The sequence below is a fragment of the Procambarus clarkii genome, chromosome 15, assembly GCF_040958095.1.
Source record: "Procambarus clarkii isolate CNS0578487 chromosome 15, FALCON_Pclarkii_2.0, whole genome shotgun sequence".
Taxonomy (NCBI): Eukaryota; Metazoa; Arthropoda; class Malacostraca; order Decapoda; family Cambaridae; genus Procambarus; species Procambarus clarkii.
In genome coordinates, this window is record NC_091164.1 from 11,152,766 (window position 1) to 11,175,564 (window position 22,799).

At 39.6% G+C, this 22,799-nt stretch overlaps 1 protein-coding gene across 5 annotated transcripts in view; it reads right to left on the reverse strand.

Moving 5' to 3' along the window:
• Positions 1-13,216: 13,216 nt before the first annotated feature.
• LOC123759111 (procollagen-lysine,2-oxoglutarate 5-dioxygenase 1) overlaps positions 13,217-22,799 on the reverse strand; it is a 75,186-nt gene continuing 65,603 nt past the window's right edge. For 2 of the 5 annotated variants that reach the window (XM_045743975.2, XM_045743971.2), the window contains exons 14-16: positions 22,621-22,773; positions 16,099-16,227; positions 13,217-15,587 (exon numbers count right to left, since the gene is read on the reverse strand). In XM_045743975.2, coding sequence (XP_045599931.2) covers positions 15,432-15,587; positions 16,099-16,227; positions 22,621-22,773 — 438 coding nt within the window. In that variant the 3' untranslated portion in view covers positions 13,217-15,431. Of the gene's footprint in view, positions 15,588-16,098; positions 16,228-22,573; positions 22,774-22,799 lie in introns of those variants that run through there. The other 3 variants (XM_069324971.1, XM_069324972.1, XM_069324973.1) reach the window with 3 other exon arrangements.

The window sequence follows — 22,799 nt, forward strand, 5'->3', positions numbered from 1 at the left end:
CCCATCAACTCCCTGAAGCTCTCCAAACTGATATTGTGCTATATTAGTTGGGATCATCAGTCAGAGTCCTTTTGTCTACCGAGGACCATGAGCCAGAACCTGGCTCCCTCAGAGAAGCGCAGGGAGCAATGGCCTGTGAACACTTTACGTTTAAAGTACATTATACTTGCCATCGACCAGGGAAGGCATCCAGAAAGGTAGGCAAATAAAAACAGACCACTGTCTGATTACACAATGTAAGATACGTCTTCAAAAGAGCAAAAGATCTCCTTTTGAAAGAAAACAAACATACATTAGCCCTACCCTCCTTTCCCCTTGCGGGGATGGGGAGCTACCCCCGGGTGAGTCGGCAGCCGACTACCTCAGTTCTTGAACTGATGTGTTGGTGGTCGGACGTCTCCTCTGGCCTCAAATTCCTGTTCTGAGTTTTCACCCTATGTGGCTGTTCCAGCTTGTTTAGCATGGTGTTCAGGTGTATTAGTGTACGGGAGCTGCATGCACTTAAGTTTCTCTTCCCTAGGTGCTCTATAAGTACTACCTTTGTGTTTCAGGGTTATCTTCCCTGGGGTGTTCGAGAGACTTCCTTGCTTGTGGTTGTCTTCACCCTTGGGGTACGTCAGGGGTTTTGGGGCTTTCCATCTTGCCCCGGGTAGGGGAGTGATGCAGGCGATGATTCACAATAACGTGGCTAAAGTATGTTGACCAGACCCCACACTAGAAGGTGAAGGGACGGACCGAAACGTCGTCGTCCCTTCACCTTCTAGTGTGTGGTCTGGTCAACAAGGGAGTGATGTTGGCTGGGGGGGTGGGGGCACACTGTGGCTGGTGTAGCCAGGTTTACATTCAATGCAGTGGCCGATATTTCTCTCTGACTGTTGCTAGTTGTGTGACTTCACTTTTTGTTTTTCATTTTCTGGCATTTTCGTCTGTGATGGAGAGGGGTCTGATTAACTTCTTATTATGCTTGCCTGGGTTGTGTTGATAGTCCTCCTTTGTTGCTCCTGATGTTTCACTGCTGCTACTGGTAGTTAGTTTGCCTGCTAACAAATAGGGGTTCTACTGGCTTAGCTGGCCTCAGTGCCTGGTTTTCCTGTAGGGCTTATTCACTCTACGGACCCTGGAAATCCCCTGTGGGCTTGTTCATACCCCTGGATACTTCTTCCAAGCTCACTCTTGCCCTGTGCGGAGTTGCAGGTTCGTTGCCCCTGCCTCAGGGAGACGATCATCATCGAGAAAGAATAGGTTATCTTGAGTTGATTTCGGGGCTTTAGTGTCCCCGCGGCCCGGTCCTTGACCAGGCCTCCACCCCCAGGAAGCAGCCCGTGACAGCTGACTAATACCCAGGTACCTATTTACTGCTAGGTAACAGGGGCATTCAGGGTGAAAGAAACTTTGCCCATTTGTTTCTGCCTCGTGCGGGAATCGAACCCGCGCCACAGAATTACGAGTCCTGCGCGCTATCCACCAGGCTACGAGGCTCCTTACTGCCTCAGTTCTGCTGCCTGTTGGGTCAGGGATACCAACAACCTACCAACACCATGGTTATGCCCGAAACGCTTTGCGTAATAGTGGCTTTAGGCATTGTATGTACTAGCTCTACCTATAAGTCAACCAATCCTTGTAAAAATTTATTGTATGTATGTACCTTACCTAAATAAAAATTATATTGTATTGTAACCCGGAGTCTTGCGGGACTTGTTCCACACTTGTGTTTCAGTTTACTCATCCCTTACCTGATGATTTCAGGGATCAGGCAGCAGCCGCATTGCATGCTCGATTCTCTTTCTTGCAATGGACCAGGTTGGTTGCCCAGTTGGATTCCCCCAGTGCTGCCCCGCTTGGATTTTAGGGACTCGGTTTTGGGACTGTTGGGCGCTTCGGCCTTGGTTCAGTCCACGCCCCCTCTTCCTTCCTAGATGGGCATGGTTTGCCCTGCTCCTCTTTCCCTGCTTCCAGCTCTTATCTTCAGGGCAGCCTCTTTGCTGCTCTCGTGATCGCTGGGTTCGTTCAACCCGGGGTTCTGGGTTCACAATTGCTCTGCTTTCATGTCCAGTCTGGAGCATTGGGGGTTGTCCTTACATCGAGCTCACAGTGCGGGAGTTAATTTGCGGCTGTGTGGCAGGCACTAACGCGAATTCGGATTCCTTGAGGCTCGGTGATCCGGCTCCATTCTGACTCCTCCTCCGTGGTTCATTGTTTCAACTGAGGGGGGGGGGGGTCTCTTCGGTCCGTGACTTTGGGGCTGGTCGCTTCAAGTTGCTCTTCTGTTGACTTCTACTCATATGCTGCCTGAGCCTGCTTGGTTTTTGGCCCAGGTTCTTTCTTCTCTTCAGTTTGTGGTTGCCCCTTTGGTTCATGATTGTTTTTGGAAGGCATTGGCCTTTGGTTGTTGGGTTGGCAAGCTTCATGTGCTTCTCCAGTGCCAGGAGTTTTATTTCTTTGGTCCTGGTAGTTGTTTTGTTCGCTTGCAGCCATCCCCCTTCATATCTGGCAAAGACTGAGATGGCAGGCTTCCGGAGGGGTCCTTTGGTGGTGGATGCTTGGTTGGTTAGGCCAGGGGTTCATCACACTCTATGTCCGAGTTCCTTTACACCGCTACCTGCAGGCCACCGTTTCTGTGTCGGTGGATGCTCTTTGGGCTGATCCGGTTTCTCCTGGTTCTCTGTTTCAGGGCTTATCTTTCTTAGGTTGTCTGCAGTGTCATTATGTGTACCCAGGCTGCGGTCGGCCCTCGCGTCTGTGATGTGAGACCAGTGTGCCACTCAATTGGCTGTTTTCTGGTGTTATGTCTTGGGCTGATATTCAGACACTGGAATTTTGGAGGTCGTACAGGGTTCTGGCTACTAGGTATCTCATGGCGGTCCCGGTTCCTTCACGGCCTTGCACGCCAGTTGCGTCAGTCTCTCTTCCTCGCTTTGAGACCTGCAGTGTTGTCGCCTTCCTGGTTAATCCCTGTTTGTCTTCTCTGTGGGTAGTTAGCTTCAGGGAGCTGACAGGGCTTCCCCCCAGAAAACCAGCATTGAATGTAATTAAACACCAGTTTCTGGATGAGCCCCGCAGGCTCCGACACCCTCCCTTCCTTCGGTCAGCGGCTTTCATCGTTCAAGAACTGAGGTGGTGGGCTGACAGATCACCCAGGGTAGCTCTCTGTCCCCTGCGAAGAGGGGGGGGCTAGTGATAATGAGGGGAAGACTGGTTTGATGATGCGTTGCTGTTTTTTTCTTTCTTTCTAGAGGAGATATTTTGCTCTTTTGAGGATGTAGCTTGCATTGTGTAACCAGACAGTGGTCTGTTTTGATTCCCCTACCTTTCTGGGTGCCTTCCCTGATCGAAGGCAAGTATGACATACTTTAAATGTAGTGTTCATAGGCCATTGCTCCCTGCGCCTCTCTGAGAGAGCCAGGTTTTGCCTTGTGGTCCCCAGTAGGCAAAAGGACCCTGTGATTGATCACCTCAAACTAATATAGCACGATATCAGTTCGGATAGCTTCAGGATGCCTCCAGGGCTCACCCAGAAACAGGTGTTTCATTACATTCAACGCTGTTTTTTTGTAAAATAGAAAATATTCATAAGAAAATAAGCAATTGTAATAATGCTGTTGTGTTCAAGTCCATGGGTATTAAAGAAAACCTGGTTCCAAATTATAAATTACTGTTAATATACAGTATATATATATATATATATATATATATATATATATATATATATATATATATATATATATATATATATATATATATATATATATATATATATATATATATATATATATATATATATATATATATATATATATATATATATATATATATATATATATATATATATATATATATATATATATATATATATATATATATATATATTATATATATATATTATATATATATATATATATATATTATATATATATATATATTATTAAATATGACCGAAAAAGTAAGATTAATAATTCTAACACGAATTTTCTCAATCTTTCGTACATTACGCTTCACTGTTGGAGGTAAATCAAAAATTAATTCTCCAAAATTCATTTTTATTTCTAGTCTGACGCGACACGGGCGCGTTTCGTAAAACTTATTACATTTTCAAAGACTTTAGTTCACAAATACACAACTGAATAGAACTTACGTATCTCCGATTTTATATCTACATTTGAGTGAGGTGGGAGGGGTGATGTGGCATTTACACAAGACAGAACAAGAGGGGATATTAATAGGGTATTAAAAGTATCAACACAAGATAGAACACAAACAATGTTCTGTCTTGTGTTGATACTTTTAATACCCTATTAATATCCCCTCTTGTTCTGTCTTGTGTTAATGCCACATCACCCCTCCCACCTCACTCAAATGTAGATATAAAATCGGAGATACGTAAGTTCTATTCAGTTGTGTATTTGTGAACTAAAGTCTTTGAAAATGTAATAAGTTTTACGAAACGCGCCCGTGTCGCGTCAGACTAGAAATAAAAATGAATTTTGGAGAATTGATTTTTGATTTACCTCCAACAGTGAAGCGTAATGTACGAAAGATTGAGAAAATTCGTGTTAGAATTATTAATCTTACTTTTTCGGTCATATTTAATAATATATGTCTACAGGAAAGACTGCTACCAAAATATACTTATATATATATATATATATATATATATATATATATATATATATATATATATATATATATATATATATATATATATATATATATTATACACAGCGGAACCTCGATTAACGAATTTAATCCGTTCCGGCACCGAGCTCGTCATGTGAAATGCTTGTCTTTCAAAACAAATTTCCCCACTTAAAATAATGGAAATAAAAATAATCCATTCCACCACCGAAAAACATCAATATGATATTCAATTTTTTAATAATGGCACAGCCTACCTGACATACACTGAACGATCCTTTATGACATTTGTCTTGTCAATTTTTTTTTTTTTTTTTAAGAAAATGGAGCAGCCTACCTTACAATCACTGAACAAAACTTTATGACATTTTTTTTCAAATTCTTTAAATTTGTTTATTTTTCATTTTTTTTTTTTTTTTAGAAAATGTAACAACCTACCTGGCATTCACTGAATGAACGTTTTTGACATTTGTTCTTTTTTCAATTTTTTTATTTTTTGTTATAATTTTGTCTAAAAAACAAAAATCAATGCTTTGCAACATAACAGCAGTCACCCCTTTACATCCCAGCATCATTAGCATCTTTAAAAAAAAAAAAAAAAGACAGTTATTTGCATTTTCAGAGATGTCCGAGAATTTGCAAGAACCAGCAGGAACGCTAGGAAGCACCGTGTGCTTTTTCCTTAATCAAGCGAAAGCACGTCAATCGAGACAAATTTAACGAGCGCGCTGAGTGGCGTGCTCGTTATTCGAAATGCTCGTAGATTGAGGCGCTTGTCACTCGAGGTTCCACTATACTGTATATATATATATACATATATATATATATATATATATATATATATATATATATATATATATATATATATATATATATATATAGTATATGCTGTTATATACTGTATATATTATATATATATAATATAATATATATAAAATAATTTTTTCTGCAGGTACAAGATAATTAAACTGTGTACTGTGTGATATATGAATAATTTAATTAAGAAAGATAAATCAACTAAGGCTCGTTACTTAAAAATAAAAAATTTTAATGTACAGTACTACTATGACCTTCCCCCATATGTATATACTGAACTGACAGTTACCCTGAATGTACAGTACTTGCTTTTACACAGTACCCAAAATCTTCCCAAAAGTGGGTCACTCCTTAAAACTCAGCATATGGTTATTCCTCCAAATGACCTTTTCTACTAACCAAATACGACCTCTGATCTAAGACTCCCTAATGGATCCTGTCGTGTCACATTGTATATTACCTTAGCCCTGCTAATTACATACAGTACTTTTATATCATGATCTACCAAGACAAAGATATTTTCTTTTCATCTATAGGCTATATAGTAGCTAGCACCAGTGTGTCCTCAGGTATCATTATAAGGGCAATCTGTGCTAGAATGCTGCTGATAGTCAAGAAAGGATATTTTCATAATGTAAATGGGTACTGAAGCATTTGCAGAGTTGCAATACATGTATTTATTACTATGATTTCATTACAGCTCTTACCATCACCTCTGTCACCCATAACACCAAACATTACATCCAGATATATTTCAATTGATTCTGATGAGTTTATGTTCATGCATTTTGTTCTCTTATTTCTTAATTATGAGTAATAGGAATGATATATTTAAACTAGTCTCTTTATTTCTGTACTGAAATACAGTGACAGTATAGCCATACAGCTGTTAGAGATAAGTAGCCATGAAGAATATCTCGGTATCTATTTCATGCCCATCTCTGAAGAAATAGCCATATACTGTACTGTAATGTACTGTACCTCAAACACTGGGTTAGGGTAATTATGTTAACAGATTAAACAGTTTGCTAATAAAATTATTAGTACTGTACTAGAAAATAGGCATAAATATTTTGAAATATCTTTGTTTATATGTCAGATCAGAATCTGACAGTCCCTAATTATAACTTGTAACTTACCAATTTGTTTGGTCAATTAAGATTATATTAGTTCTTATATATTAATTGGCTGTTTTAGGAAACAATATAGGATTTTTTGTGTATTCATACATGGAAAGGAAGCAGTGTTTTATTAATTCAGACAAAGATTTTAATGATTTATTGATAGTGGTGTAAACCTGCATAAGAAATTAATAGCTAGATTGAAGTGATGTTAATTCAGACATGGATGACAAAGGTTCTTGTGGAGAGCTTGGTGTCACCTCTTATGTGTTGGTGTGCGGGTGAGTGGATGCGTTGGATGCTCGGCTCCTTGTGGCTTTTATTTTGTTTAACCAGAGTTTCAGCCTATGTCTATCATTTGCCAAAACCATTGTCAGCTTCTTGGCATCTATAAACACAGTGCCATTATATAATGGATCTAGGAGAAATCATCTTAATTTGTAATATTAACTTAATTATGTATATAATCCTTGTACAGTCCCTGTGAATCATTTTGTGTATTAGTGTCAAAATTTGTATACTGTAATTAATTTACATTTTTCCCTGTTTATTTGAGATAGCTGTAAATTAGTGTAATAGACACACTACTGCTTGTATAAATGAATGAGGTGAACACGTTTATTTCATACTGGTTTACCTCTTCCCTGAGCACACCTACTGTGTTCCATGTTGAAAGTGGCTGGATCCACATTCTTTTCTAGATATTAAGGCTAAAATATTTCTACCTTAGTTTCAGGATGAGCAGAATCCTCCTGGATATAAACCATATGGTCTACCCTATGTAACAGTTTGGTCATAAAGGTTAAGTCAGGTCACGTGCTCTTCTCTTGAGTAACTTTCTAATGAAACTACTTTTGTATATCTCATGTACTATTTATGATCTTAAAAATGTCAAACAAAGCTGAATTTTAAGGTAATTTATTCTGAAGTTTACAAAACTGGATGTACAAATATTATTATATTTAAATTACAAGAAATAGTATCTCTTAATTTTATTCATCACAGTTAATGAAAACTGTTCTAAAATATGTGGTAAATGTTTAGAAAAGTACCTTGATAGCCATTGACATGATGTAATATGATTGACAAAATTGGTTACATTTGATGTTAGACAAAATCAGTTTAAAAAGGACCAACACACAATCATTTATAAAGCATCTATGTTCTGACTTAAAACACTGTATATCTGATACGACACAAGACACATCAAATTATTATTGGTCAGATAATATATCAATGTTATTGTTTACAAAATGTACAAGACTGATATCAGAAATATGTAATTTAAATATTCAGAAATACACAAGACTTCTTAATTGTGTACATCAGACATGTCCTGATATCTTCAAAATAAGCTAAGGAAACTGGTATTCCTGTTATTTAAATGTGTTGTGCTTCCTTGTGGCTGCTAAGCTGCCATATTGGAAATCGTTTGGAAATAAATATTTCATGTAATATATGCCGTTTCTCATTTGCTGTTATCAAAATGACACTGTTATGCCTCTTATTCACAGATACATTCTTATTAGACAGATACATTACATGAGTGTCACTGTCTTTATTGCCTGCATCATCAGGCATGGGAATTCACCCAAATGTTGTTGCAATTGAGAGGAGACCTCACTACTGTATCCTCCGTTTCTGCCCAACACTTGAGGAGCTCTACAGCATCTAAGAAACACAAATGGTATGTATGAGCTTATTTTTTGTAACCAATCAATTTTCTAACCATTTACTTTTCTTCAATAAAGCATACATACAAAATCACAGGTTCCTGCTACTTCTAAGGTGCCTACACTTCGAGAATAATGATAATGTAGGTAGAAATGATAAACTGTGGAGAGTGAAGAAAGTGTTCCATGATGCAAGAGAAAAGATCCGAGATTTTTTGTATCAGGGCAGAATGTAGTGATTCTAGAATCATTCTTTTCAAGGAACATATATATATTGCTTTCAAGCAATATATATATCGCACTGAAAAGGCATAGGTTTGGACTGAAATTCTTTGTGCTGTGTGATTGTGAAACCGGAATAGTGATAGATATAATATTCCGGTACCGACATAGACACACCTGGTCAAGATCCTCACGGGTTTTCTGGCAGTGTGGTAAAGACGCTCGTGGAACCACTGATGAACAAGGGGCATATTCTGTACACCGACAGTTATTATATAAGCCCCTTACTATATTCCTGCTTAAACGTAAGACACGAGTCTGTGGCACAGTAAAGCCACATAGAGAAATGCCAGTGTTTGGTATTGGTATTTCAATGGGTGATTGTCAACTGTTAAGGTTACCATTGCCTGACACACCTCTTCTCATTTGTGAAGTCATACTCATTCTGTATATAGGTAGAACTGTTTAAGACTTATTATGCTTAGAGGTAGGCAAGAAGCCTAATTTTGATATTTTTTCTTTTTTTAATTTTCTGTTGGCAAAAAGGCAAAGTTTTTAAATAATTTAATAATTGTCGGGGGACAGGCAGCCAGTTTATACATACAATATATGTTAGGCTTATATCTAGGTCCCTTGCACAGGGTCAAATCACTGACTGTCCCCAGGATGCAACCCCACAATACACTGACTAACTCCTGGGTATCTATAACTGCTAGGTTTACAAGGGTATTATGTGCCCAATCATTTCTGTCCTGCCCAGGGATTGAATTACATGTACCTTGTACAGTACAGTACTTTGAATTATTAATTGAGACTCGAGAATGAAACCCAGCTGTACTACCAGGACCCTTTTATTTTATAGTTACCCATCCTTCTTTTCCCATCTTTTGACAAAGATGATGAACACCACCGGCACTTGTAGAGTGTTCCCACCGGGAATTAGCGAGGGACAGCAACACGGAAATTCCAAGACGGAAGAGAGGCTATTGGTCACACGTTGGCAGAAGTGACCTAAGATCACATGATGAGTCGGAAGCACCTAAGTGGCGCATACAATTGTGGGCGGGTGTTATTACACTCTGTCTCATCATATGATGAATGCTGACTGCAGCTCCAACAAATTTTAAATTTTCTTGGTTATGACATGTTAGACATATTCAAGAGCAACCTTAGGAGTGACACTGCAAAGCTTTCTGGGTAAGTTCTGAGGACCAGGTCTGCAGGCTGGAGATAAGAGCAACTCAGATTCACAGTGATCATCTGTGTGTTTCAAAATTAGGCTGAGGGGCTGGGTGACGGCTCTCTCGCAGTCTTCCTCATCCTCTGTGCAACCGGGCGAGAGTAGTGTGCAATACCAGTCAACATTCAGTGGCAGCAAGAAAGCACAGGTTAGCAGTGTGAACACCAAGTGGCAGTCCTGCCATCCAGGACTGCCACATCCAGGTACTCTCATGCTGACCAGTGGGCCAGCATGGGAGTACCAGGTATCTGGGACCCCTGTAACTCCAAGAAGGGCCTGAAGCTGCAAGCAAACTTCAGTTGGGAGAAGTGGGCACCCAGGGTGAAGTGAAGAGTACCATGGAGAGTTAGGATTCTCTCCTTGCCTTTGTGATTCATGCAAGGAAGTAGTGAAAGGCTGTGATGCAACTGGCATCATAGAGAGAACTTTCAGTAACTGGGGGAATGTGATTGTAGTGTGAGCAGTCAATCAATTTCGTGAGGACGAGGTCAAGAAGATCAACCATTGAGGCACGGACAAGAGGATATCAAAGAGGAACAGACTAAAAGGGAGGTGAGCAACTGATCACCTGACAGCAGAAGCAAACAACAGAACTCGAGAACACAGTTGGCCAGTTTTATAAGGTAGATTATAAACCCCTACCTCCTCCTTTTGTGCTGGGCTTTTCCAAGGAAGATATTTACAACTGTTGATTATCAATTACTGTTATAGCTCTGAAGTTGTTTAAACACATGTGCATTTATATTTATATTTTGAAGACTAATACTGACTGTAAAGTAAAGGCAACTACAGGTATTTAAGAGATAGTTTTAATGTAATTTTGGATCATGTAAGAATTGCAGGCCAAAAGAGCCTAATATGTGCAATCATTACTTTTCAGTTGTTAGTGTTCATTAATCAGAGTTGAGTAATTTATTTGTTTAGAGCTCACATAACTATTTGGCAAGTAAGTAAGTAATTATCAGAAGAAGACACCAAGTCAGGGAGGCTATGTAACACCAACTGTTTGGCAAGTTATTCTAAATCACATGATGAGAAATGATAAGTTTGAGTAATTTTGTTCGAATAAGTAACCAATAAATTCCAGTTCAGGCTAGTGTTGGGCGGTGTTGGAGATGGCACAATATTTCATGAATGTTGCCAGGGATCCACACATTATTTTGTTTACTTTCCTTATTTCATCAGTACATCTTTTATTAAATGTTTATATTTTTATTTTAGTGTTTTATGTCATCCACTCTCCATTTGCTGTCCATTGGCCTAAGGCACTGAACTGAATATACACATTTACACTGTGCTGAGACATAACTACTGTAGGAGAGAAATGGTTTATTTTATAGTGTGAAGAGAGGTGCAATGGAAAGAATATTAGGGGGTATGTAGCCTTCCCCCACAGATATTTGTCAAGTAAAGGTGAGCCTCCCAAATTGGCAACCTTGTTTATGAAGTACCTTTTTGTTGGCTAAGCACAGAAGTTCATGTACCCTGCTAGTAGTGATTGCTGCAGGTGACCAAGCCGTTTCCAGTATAGCTGTAGGCAAGCGAGTCTTGCAATCTGTGGTAAGAAGAGGCTGTCGTAAGAACTCCCAGCGTCATCCCACTCCTCATAGTGGGTGCAACTTGGTGAGTGATCCCTCTGTATCCCTGTAGTCTTGTTGTAATCCTGTTGCACTACTGCTCACAGGATGAGTATGGAGTATAAACTAGCCACTGCTGGCAGCAAGAATAAAATAAGGTTGTCCTTTTTTTTTATTAATACAGCACAGTATAAACAATATAATATATTCACCATTTAGCATCAAAATCACATTAACATAAAAATATTAAAAAGTTGCTTTTTAATGTAATTTTGATGCCAAATAGTGAATGTATGTACAAGTACTACATTATTTGTACTGTACTTGGCAAAACAGATTTTTGGCTGTAATTTTTTTTTTTTAATAACTGTATGCAGTGGCTAGTTTATTCTGTACTCTGTACTCAATCTGTGAGCATTTTACCTGAATTTACCAGAATTTACCTGAGGTTCACTAACACACTAGTGGCCTCAACATGGACAGGAAGCTGGTGGCTTCTCAAAGGCACCGCTAATTTGTCTTGTTTTTTTTTTTTAGCTGGGTTTTAAAATTCAACAGTTTTAACATTTATGGCTTCAGCAGGTAAGTGGTTCCAGTAGCACATACGGTCTTAATAAGACCTCGGTGGATGTTTGTCATTACCTTTAATAATTTATCTGCACAACTTTAATTATAAAGAAAGCTAGTAACTAACTTCTTTCACTGCAATTGCTATGAATAACAGTACAGTATTAGACATTGGACTTGAAGTCATTTTGTTAATATTGACCACTAGGGTCCAGCCCCAGTCATTTTGTATAATAGAGATGTTACTGTGTTTAAAATAATTACATATAGGTAATGTACCTATATATCATTACACTATATAATTAAATTTCATTGGTATTTGTAACTAAATAATCTGATACTTATAATTTTTCCTATAAAACAATATGATAATTGTACAACTTAAAAATACCGGTAATTACTTTTCACCACTGTACTTTAAGCCCTCTATAAACTTTTTAATATAATGTAGTATTTGATAATCAGATAATCAAATTACACTGTATTCACTAAATATCATTCCATATTATATATACATATACTGTATGTCATTCCTCATCAAAGAATTAATATCTTAAAATAATAGCAATAATAATAATTCATTGTGTTGGGGGGGATTGGCAGCCAGTGTATTCATACGCGTTAAGCTTATGTCATATTTATGCCCGAAACGCTTTGCGTAATAGTGGCTTTAGGCATTGTATGTACTAGCTCTACCTATAAGTCAACCAATCTTTGTAAAAATTTATTGTATGTATGTACCTTACCTAAATAAACATTTTATTTTTATTATTTTTATAAGAGGTCTACCCCCCCCCCTCCCCAAGGTTAAATTACTGACCCCACCCAGAATGCAACCCCACAACAAGCTAACTCCAGAGTACCTACTTCCTGCTAGGTTAATAGGAGAATTAAGTGATAGAAAATCCGGCCAACTATTTCTGTCCCGGGCAGGACAGAACTACCCGACTGTACTACCGGGACCTTCAAATTTTTGGAAATATGGCACTTAAATGATTTGGATGCTTGTGTAATATAAAGATAAATTATTTAAGCTACTTGATGACCTGAATAACCTTCTAGCAAGAACTGTTCACATATGTTAAACAACTGGATTGATTTCCAGCTTCTGCAATGCTTGCTTAGCTTTGAAATAATGGAGCTTGATCTGTGGTATTTTTAATAGATTCCATTCACTTTTAATAAAGTATCTTTTAATAAAGGTAAGACACAACAGAGTGGTTGATGGTTGGAACAAGTTAGGTGAGAAGGTGGTGGAGGCCAAAACCGTCAGTAATTTCAAAGTATTATACAACAAAGAGTGCTGGGAAGATGGGACATCACAAGCATAGCTTTAATCCTGTAACTATTCTCGGGTAATTACTAAGGTTTTTCACATTTTTTTAGTTTTATTATAAATATTATACATGATAAAGGAACAACAAAGTGTAATAACAACCTTAATTAATGTACATTTCCACAACAATACTGTAAAGACATCTTAATTTTATTTTAATTTAGCAATAAAAGTTCACACTAAGGTATTGAATGCAATAAAATGCCATTTTCTGGTGTGCCCCTCGCAGTTCCCCAAGCTTAACTCTGGGTGTTGTTCCAACACACTTCAACCCAACCTACCATGCCTCCGAGACCCATCTGTTGCCTACCAGGAGTCAGGACTAGAATCTAGCCCATTCCACTGAGTAGAGAGAGCAGGGACTCTCGAAATCAACAGTGCAAGGAGTGCGTCAAAATGCTCACCTGCGGCCAGTGAACAGAGCATGTAAAAAGCCCCCTGGTTGGAGATCAAAGGAAGCCCAAGTCAGCCAGAAAAAAAGGCTAGGACACCCTCTCCTTCCCAAACACCAGTGAGAGAGGTTCTGCAAAGCCGACCAAAAGGAGACAACAGTTGATGCAGCAACTGGCCAAGTAACAAGAGCTACATCAATGCCTAGCAACAAAAGGACAGATGCCAAAAAGAAGAATGGTGGGAAGCCTACACAAAGTCCCAGGTAAGATAGATGCATGTGTCATTGTGGCCTCTGCAAATCCCTCACTGCAATTATTTGCAGTGAGGTGTGGTTGTGGACAGACACCGCAAAGTTCAAAGTTCCAACTTCGAAGCCAAAAAAATATCCTGACCACAAATAAGGAGAGCATCATGGTACCCAACCCCCAAAAAACACTCAAAATTACTCGTCTTCAAGGAAATAAATTACACATCTTCTACCATATATAAAATATGGCATGCACTAACAGCTCTAGTACTGTAGTGGTGAGAAAATGTCACTGGAGAAAACAGGAAAGTGCCCTCAACTAGCTGTAGCCCAGTGGGGAACACCATGCAGGTGATGGTCAGGCCACCCAAAGGTGACATGAGAACCTGATGGCAGAGCTAAGATCAACCGAGCACCAGCCACAGCTCTGAAGCACAGCCCCTACAGTACTAATGAAAGGGGGATGGAGAGAGAGGAATGGGGTAGATTGGTTGGTCTAGATTGTCAGGCACGCCCCGTGCCTGGCAATCTAAATCAGGCCCAGTCCAGCCTGAACCTGAAGCAATGAGTCAAATTAGAAAAGATTCAAAACTCTGGCAAACAAATAAAGTAGCCAGTTACTAAGGTTGGCCAGAATGAAGATACAGGTACAAGTACTGTATATGCCAGCATATAAGTCAACATTTGAAGCCTAAAAATCTCTCTCCAAAACCAGGGGTCAACTTATCCATTGAATATGAAATGTGAATCTTTACCACTGAAAGAAAAATAAGTTAAACGCCCGGCCTAACACTCGTCGTACACCACTTCTCATAACTTTTGCAGCCCAGGGAGCAAGGGAGGCAGGCAGGGAGGCAGAGAAGAAAGCAGGCGAAGGAGGCAGGCGAGGGAGGGAGGGAGACTGGCAGTCATGGAGGGAGGAAGGTAGGGATGCAATCGGGGTGCGAGGGAGGCAAGGCAGGGGCCTTCTGCCCCAAACGAGTATATATACTATGGTCCTCATTGTTACTATAAGCACTACCAAAACAGGAGGATGGGCTGTCATATTAATAATGTATAAATGAAGTATAGTATTAATGGGTACAAATGTTGTACCCATTAAGACATGGTACCCCAAAGTGATACGAGAGGTGTCACACTCCAAACCCTGACCTCAGGAAGGAACACGGCAGGCCAAGAGGCATCCCAGAGACTCAGAGAAATGTGTCTAGAGGAATCTCCAAGATAGAGAAACAAGCCAAGATATGCTTGAAAACACCTGGCAGTCCTGGGACACAGGTGGCAACCAGAATGTGTGACGAAAGCTGAATTCATAGAGTGAGCTAACATCTGGTCCCACCTCCTGGAGGTGATGGATGGTTCTAAGAGGGTTGGTAGGTTGGACTTGGCGGTACCCAACTTAGCTCGGAAAACTAAAAAGAGACGACTCCCCCAGAAATAATTTAACACTAATACAAATGAACAACCACAATGAAACTGGGAGAAAGTCTGGTATGTTACATACATGGTGCACATACTGTATACAGTACGTACATTACAGTATTTGCTAATTAATTTGTTTGGCTTAAGTTGGACATAAAGTTACTGACCAAGTATGCAATTTGTATTTAAGGATCAACAAACGAGACAATAATATATCTTGTTCCTTTCGTTACGCGGAGACCTTCGTGTAAATGAGTGAGGCGTCCAGGATGCATTAATACCCATCCCACTCGAGAATCGGTGACAGAGCAGTTGTACCTCACAAATCTACAACCACCACCCTGAATTACAGAAAATTAAAACGGTTATGATTCTACGTGATAAATACTCTTAAGTTCCAAATCACTTTCACAGAGAATATATTGTACATTAATTTACTTAATTAGCAATTACATCTTTCACCACAATAGACATGCAGTAATTTTTCAAATGGCATTGATATCAGATGAGAATGAAATCCAATCGATGGCATTATTGCCTTGTATGTGATTATTTTACTAATGAAATGAAGCAATTCCAAATAACATTTGCACCAAGGTAAACCAAAATAGTCTTGATTATACAAGGCATGGGAGATACAGAAATTTAAAATAATTATTCAAAATCAAGACATGATTATTTTTTTCCAGGAAAAGTTGAAACAAAAACTTAAGTCTATTGAGTTAGGGTAATTCACAAATTTTTCAAATTGCCAATGCAAGGTTTACATACTCAAAGTTTTCAAACTAATAAAAGAATTCTGCTCTTTTTTTTTTTTTTTTTGGCCAAGCATGTAGAAACATTCAAGCTTACCTCAAAGTCAACTTTTGGTTTATTGAGTGCAACGTTGATTGTGTAGGTGGAGGTATCGTGGTGCGGCCTGAGGAAAGGCTGCTCATCGGGTTTGTAACGAACCATGAAGTTCATGATAGCACGAGGGGGCTGTTGGAAAACATCATGAGGAGATATGAACAAAGCACAAATTATACAGCTAATCTTTTATTTAACAAATATGGCAACTATAATAGCAGCACTGGTTATCTTTATCAAAAAAAATTATTAAATTGAAATACAGTATATATAAACTATCTTTGCATGCTATAGTTAAATATTCATCGTTCATAATACTGGTGTAATTAGTACAGGCTTTATATTTATGTGCTTGAGGCAACTGGCAACATTGTTTGGTGCTTTAACTTACCTTTGGGTTAATGAAAAGCAATGTGAGGTGTTCCATGGGGACATCCTCAGCAAGAAATGTGGGGTGTTCCATGGAACATCCTCAGCAAGCAATGTGAGGTGTTCCATGGAACATCCTCAGCAAGCAAAGTGAGGTATTCCACAGTACATCCTCAGCAAGCAAAGTGAGGTGTTCACGGAACATCCTCACCAGGCAACGTGATGTGTTCCATGAAATATCCTCGCAAATAAAAAAAAATGGAGGTGCTGCTTGGAACATCACCAACCATGCAATTATTATATGCTATTAGACAAGACTAAAAATATTGAGCTATACATGCAAGTCTATTTTGTTTACTTAACCCTTCGGCTGCACCCGTTTGTAGGAGACATCACCCTGGTGCACAAGAAAATACAAAAAAAAAAATCCAACTACTGTAATATTGTTAACACTTTCGCGCTTTAGATTAGAGATAACTCGTCGCCGTTTTTTCTTACGATTCCGCATAACAGCCTACTTTTCTCGTCCATCGAAAAAATATTTCTATAAATTCCATTTTTTAACCGAAATGGATGGGGATACTCTCAGATTGGCCTTAGCCTTATGACTCAGCCTTATTGGCGTGGAACAGCGAGGAATGGCCAACAACAACAAGCATACCACATGTTCCCGACATAGATGCCAGCGCAGCTCCTCCTGCTGACGCGGCAGTTTCAACACCCGGGCCATCTGGTGCGAGGTGTCCTCTGTTCACCTCAACACCTCAAGCCCACTCATCAACCACATATTCTGAAATGGACATTGAGGACATAGAACCACTTGATGTTTCTGATTTCATAGAAGATTCTACTACAAGTTTGGTGGTTCCTGTAGAAGACAATATTCCTCCAGTGCATCCAAGAAATACAAGAATTATAGATTCAGAACAACGTCTCAACTACAAGTTGACGCATGAACTCGTGCACTTGGCTAAAAAAAGAAGTTGCCGTGTTTGTTTCAAGTCTGGCAAAAGGAGGGACGTGATATATGGATGTAAAACTTGTGATGTGGCACTGTGCGCTGCGCCTTGCTACACAAGGTACCACCGAAGAAAGATATTTTGGGTGGAGAAAAAATAACCACCGGCAACAGCTTCACTCCACCTAAGAAACATCAGATGAGCAAGTTCAGGATCAGAAGCCTGAAGATGGTGGAGTGAAGAAAAAATGCTCAACTGTTGATCTTCAATCAACATAGACAGGGTAAGTACACCTATTTGGAATTTTTTATCATCTATAAGAAGTTATATTATATACGTTTTGTAGAGAATTTATTTGCGAATTTTTTGGTACCAGAATGAATATTATATCACATAAACTTCTATGAGTAAAAAAAAAAAAACACAAAGTATGTTTGGGGGTGTGGCTCTGGGTGTGGCGGCCGTGTGGCAGTGGGTTTCCTTTAGCCGTTGATATATCCAACACGTGGGAAATATTTGTATGTGTTATGTATATGTCTGTGTAGGGAATTTTACTGCGATCACTGTCATACAAATTATAATATGTTTCAACAAGTATAAACATGACAAACATCAAACGAACGAAAACAATGCGTTCGTTTCTGCCGCGAACGCATACTGAGCGACATGGTTCTATATTTGGCGCTTCTCTTACACATGCTTTGTACAAATGTTATACATTTCATCTTATAGAAAATTTTATTGCGAACACATTGGTATAAAAAAGAAATACATACATAGAAAAGTAGGGTCAGGAAACGTATAAATGTATAAACTTTTCAAGCATGATTTCCCCCCTGTGTTTTCGCCAGTGCGCTCGCGGCTAACTACTCTCCACTTCACACACTCTTGCGGGTGGGCAATTACCTATATTAAACATTCATATGCATATGTCCGTGTAGAGAATTTTATTGCGATTCCAATGATACCAAAATTAGCGATGTAGGACAACTGTAGGCTTCGCAACCATTAAGAGAGTGGAAACATTTTGTTGCTGTTTGGCGCTCTCGGCGAGTGATCTGCATAGTTTTTTATTTGGTGTTGATACTCCTTATGCTTGGGCGGCATTTTATAGGTATGCTCTTATAGACAATTTCATTGCGAACACAGTGATACCAAATTTAAATACGTGCGCCTTCAATTATTGTCAGGACAGTCAAAAGAGTGTACACTTTTTCGGTCTTACCGTGTAGGAGCGCGAAGTGCCGAAAGCATCTGGGGTATTGATTTTTTTTGAGCGCCGAGAGCGCGAAAGTGTTAAAATGTATTCTCTGATCACGGGACGGGGGGAGGGAATATTAAATTTTATGTGGCTTATTTTGGCCGTGGTGAAGCTACGAAATCTCTCAATTACGTTATGATTCATGAGCATTTATGCAGCAATCGCCTAGTGGTGGTTGCCCTGGGCCAGGTGTGTGGAGGACGTTACTGCAAAGATATTTGTTTACGTTTCAACATCATTGATTTGTTTTTCCTCTGGATTTTTGCAGTAATAGTAGTATTTAATATTGTGTCATTTGAGAAATTTTAAACCCTGTGAAATGTTGATATGCTTAAATACTGTATATTAGTGTCACCAATATGCACACCATATTACTGTATATTCTTAGAACAATAAAACATTGTTTTTTGCTGTTATCACTGTATACACACCTTATGTATAACTACATTTTATTGCACAATTACCAACCACTAAGCAGTTCTGATGGGTGTAATAATTTTGTAACCATTTATCAGTTCAACCCTAGCCCTGCAAGTTTTACATAAAGTTGTAACTGCATGTATTGAATATATTTTCTTTGTATTTGTAATGTTTTTACCATGTTTTCAAGTGCAATGATGTAGTGGGGTGCCAACAATGTTACTTGGTATCACAATGTGATACCACAAGCAGTCCCTGTGGCACGGTGGTAACACACTCGCCCAGTGCTTCGTGAGTGATTTGGCCCGCATTCAGTATATCCTGGTCAGAGAGGATTGACCGTGTACCAATCCTTAACTGTACGCCTCTGTTCACCAAGCAGTGAATAGGTACCTGGTTGTTAAACAATTTGGTGGGTCATATTCAAGGGAAAATTCAGATTAAGGACCAGCCCAAAATGCTTTGCATGCTAGTGGCTTTACAAGAATGTTTAAGAATTTTTGAATATACAGTACAGTATAAATAAAATTAAAAAAAAAATATGCCAACCATAGGTACACTGGAAATAGTATGAATTACTATAATAGATTTTAGGAACTGCTTTGAAATACGTGGATTCAATTGGAACCCACAACCTAAAGCACATACAGACAAGTACAAATGCACAAGTAGTTTAGTGCACACAGGTGTCTATGCAGGTGCTTCAGTGGCACTTGTTCTCCTCATCCCTCATATTATGTTAATTACCTCTGACCGCTTGCCTGCCCTCACAGTATTGCAGGCTTGTAGGTAGCAGCCATTCTCATACTCATTCCCACTTCCCCCATCATTCCTGCCCTTATTCCAAAATTTTACAAGAAATTCCTGAAATTCCAAGATTCCCACATTCCTTATTCCCATTCCTACTCTGACCCAAATATTAAAAATGGCATGTCATAGTTATACTCACATATTGCTAACTCTACCACAACACTGCTATTATTATCAGAATCCTGGTCACTAAATCCTGAATATGAATCTTTTTCACAGGTTTATTTTCTAAAGGAACATGAAGTCCCTTTCCATGATGGCTACACACACCAAACTGAGATTGTGTGCTGTAGATGTCTGCCTTGGCCTGTGAACATTGTAACCAGCATTGGGTTCACTGATACCTGAACAAGGTTCAGGTATCTGTGAACTACAATCTACAACTACCTACAACCTTGCGGGGGTGCCTAGGTATCAGTGAGGGGTAGTACCTCTGAAATGAACATTCAAGTCACACCTTCAAGAGGTTTGTCTGCTTTGATCCCCACCTGCACTCAACTCTCACCTGTGGCTCCTAGTAGCTGTTTGCATGCAACAGCAGCCACACTCTGGTAAACTGCTTCAATTGGCAGGTAAAACCAGGTGAGGGGTAGCAGAAGATTTGAGACTTTCGGTGAACTTGTCTACCTATGCATGCGAAGACTGGACCCGGCAGACTGCGAGGAGGAAACCATTAGAATTATTCAATGGACAGCTAAATCGGACCAGCAAAGCATTGTGAAGTGCAACTAGGGTGCAGTGAAACACACAGAACAATGCTGGCCATCCACTGCATCCTCACTTATCTCCTGCCATCTCAACTTGTCTTGCTGCTGGACTCAGATAGGCCGGGACGAGAGAGTGAGGCTGACGATTTGTGCAACTCTCCCTCACTTAATCGAAATCAAGCGTAAGTCATGACTTCATCCCATACCGCGCAACCTCATGTCCTGTAGCAATGGGCAGTGGCGAAGCAGCAGGTGTGGATACACTGGAAGCTGTAGTCACAGACCTGCACACAGGCAGGCTCAGGATTGGTCTCATCCCCCATCATCTGACACACAGCCACCGACCTTCAACCTGATATATTGAAGTCATGATTATGTTCGCATCCTGAAGGACGAACATCACCTGAACTGAAGGACAAACATCACCTAAAAACATAGTTTTTATCACAGTCAGGGTCCTCTATGACACCATCATCATTAAATAATCAGTTATTTATTTATTCATCATTATTTAATGATACTGTGGGAATGAGCTGCATGGCAGTGAGGTGAACTGCTGCTGCATGTGCTACTCATAGTTGCTGTCTAAGTAGTGAGGCCCCTCACACCCAGGAGGCCTTGCATTGATTTTGGGAATCAACATCCCTGCACCCAGTCTGACTAGGCCTCCTGCCCACAATTTTTTTCCAAGATGATTTTTGTTTGCCGGAGGCCCGAGGAGGCAGATACAAGCCCCTATCCACACAGGAGTTTTAAATCTTATGTAGTACTTGAAAGCTTTCCCAACTGTGTTGTGCAGTGGAAGGGCTAAGAAGGTCTCATTCATTTTGTTTCACTAAAAATTGCATTAATTTGTATCACATGAGATGTGCTAGAAATATAAAATTACTTGTTATTTTTGAAAGAGGAAAGAATATGTACATAGATCAGTAGAGTCAGCAATTGCTAAATGATTACCATCACTACTATGCCCATCAGGAAGCCAATTGTCTGTAGTTGTAATGTTATCAACTCTGCAGTGCAGTATTGGGATCTGCACAGTGATTTTCAGTTATATACACCATTTATTCAGTCATCATGGAAACATCATCTTGCTACTGAACCTGTAATAAGCACAAGTTCATATATAATTGCTATAGTATGAACAAATCCACAAGGGCCGTGACGAGGGTTCGAAACTACGCCCGAGAGGATCCCAGACGCTGCCTTAATTGACTGAGCTATGACATGGAAAAGAATCGCAACTGGAAGTTCTACTGATCTTACTCAGATCCTGCAGCCTCTCCGAGACACAAACCAGGATTTTACACAATTCCAATTCTTTTCCATGTCGTAGCTCAGTCGATAAAGGCAGCGTCTGAGATCCTCTCGGACGTAGGTTCAAACCCTTGTTACGGCCCTTATGGATTTGTTCATTTGATGCCTCTTGCTATTCTGATTTGTGTGTAATAAAGTAAGGCCAAAGAGGTAGAACAGCTTATTGACAGAGCTCGGGTGCATGGGGGAATTGTGTAAAACACTGGTTTGTGTCTTGGAGAGGCTGCAGGATCCGAGTAAAGCCAGTAGAACTTCCGGTTGCAATTCTTTTCCATGTCATAGCTCAGTCAATTAAGGCAGCATCTGGGATGCTCTCGGACGTAGGTTCAAACCCTTGTCACGGCCCTTGTGGATTTGTTCATTTGATGCATCACACTATTGTGATTTCTGTGTGTAAATTGCTATAGTAACTTCATCTACAGTATCATTAAAATAAAATCAACATTATTTAATTTAAGCACATCACTAAATTTAGATTACTTATTACCGTAACCTTTCCATCTACCCACCTCCAGCCCTTTATCAGTAAATAAGCCACTACCACCACCACCACCACCACCACCCACAAACAAGCCAACTAGTACACCACCATCACCATACCATCTTTATGATAACTAACTAGCCAACACCACCACCTGTAAATTAAGTACAGCTCCCACCACCATCAGGAACGACTCCTCACTCCTACATCGTTGTTATATCCCTCGAAGATCTTGAGCTGCATAGGCTGCATGTATACTCGCAAGACCTCAAGCCACACTTCTTCCATACCCATCTGCTTCATGTGGATATCAATGGTGGGAACCGACTCATACCCACCCTCTAGTCGGGGATCCTACCAGATAAATATAGGAAGGATCA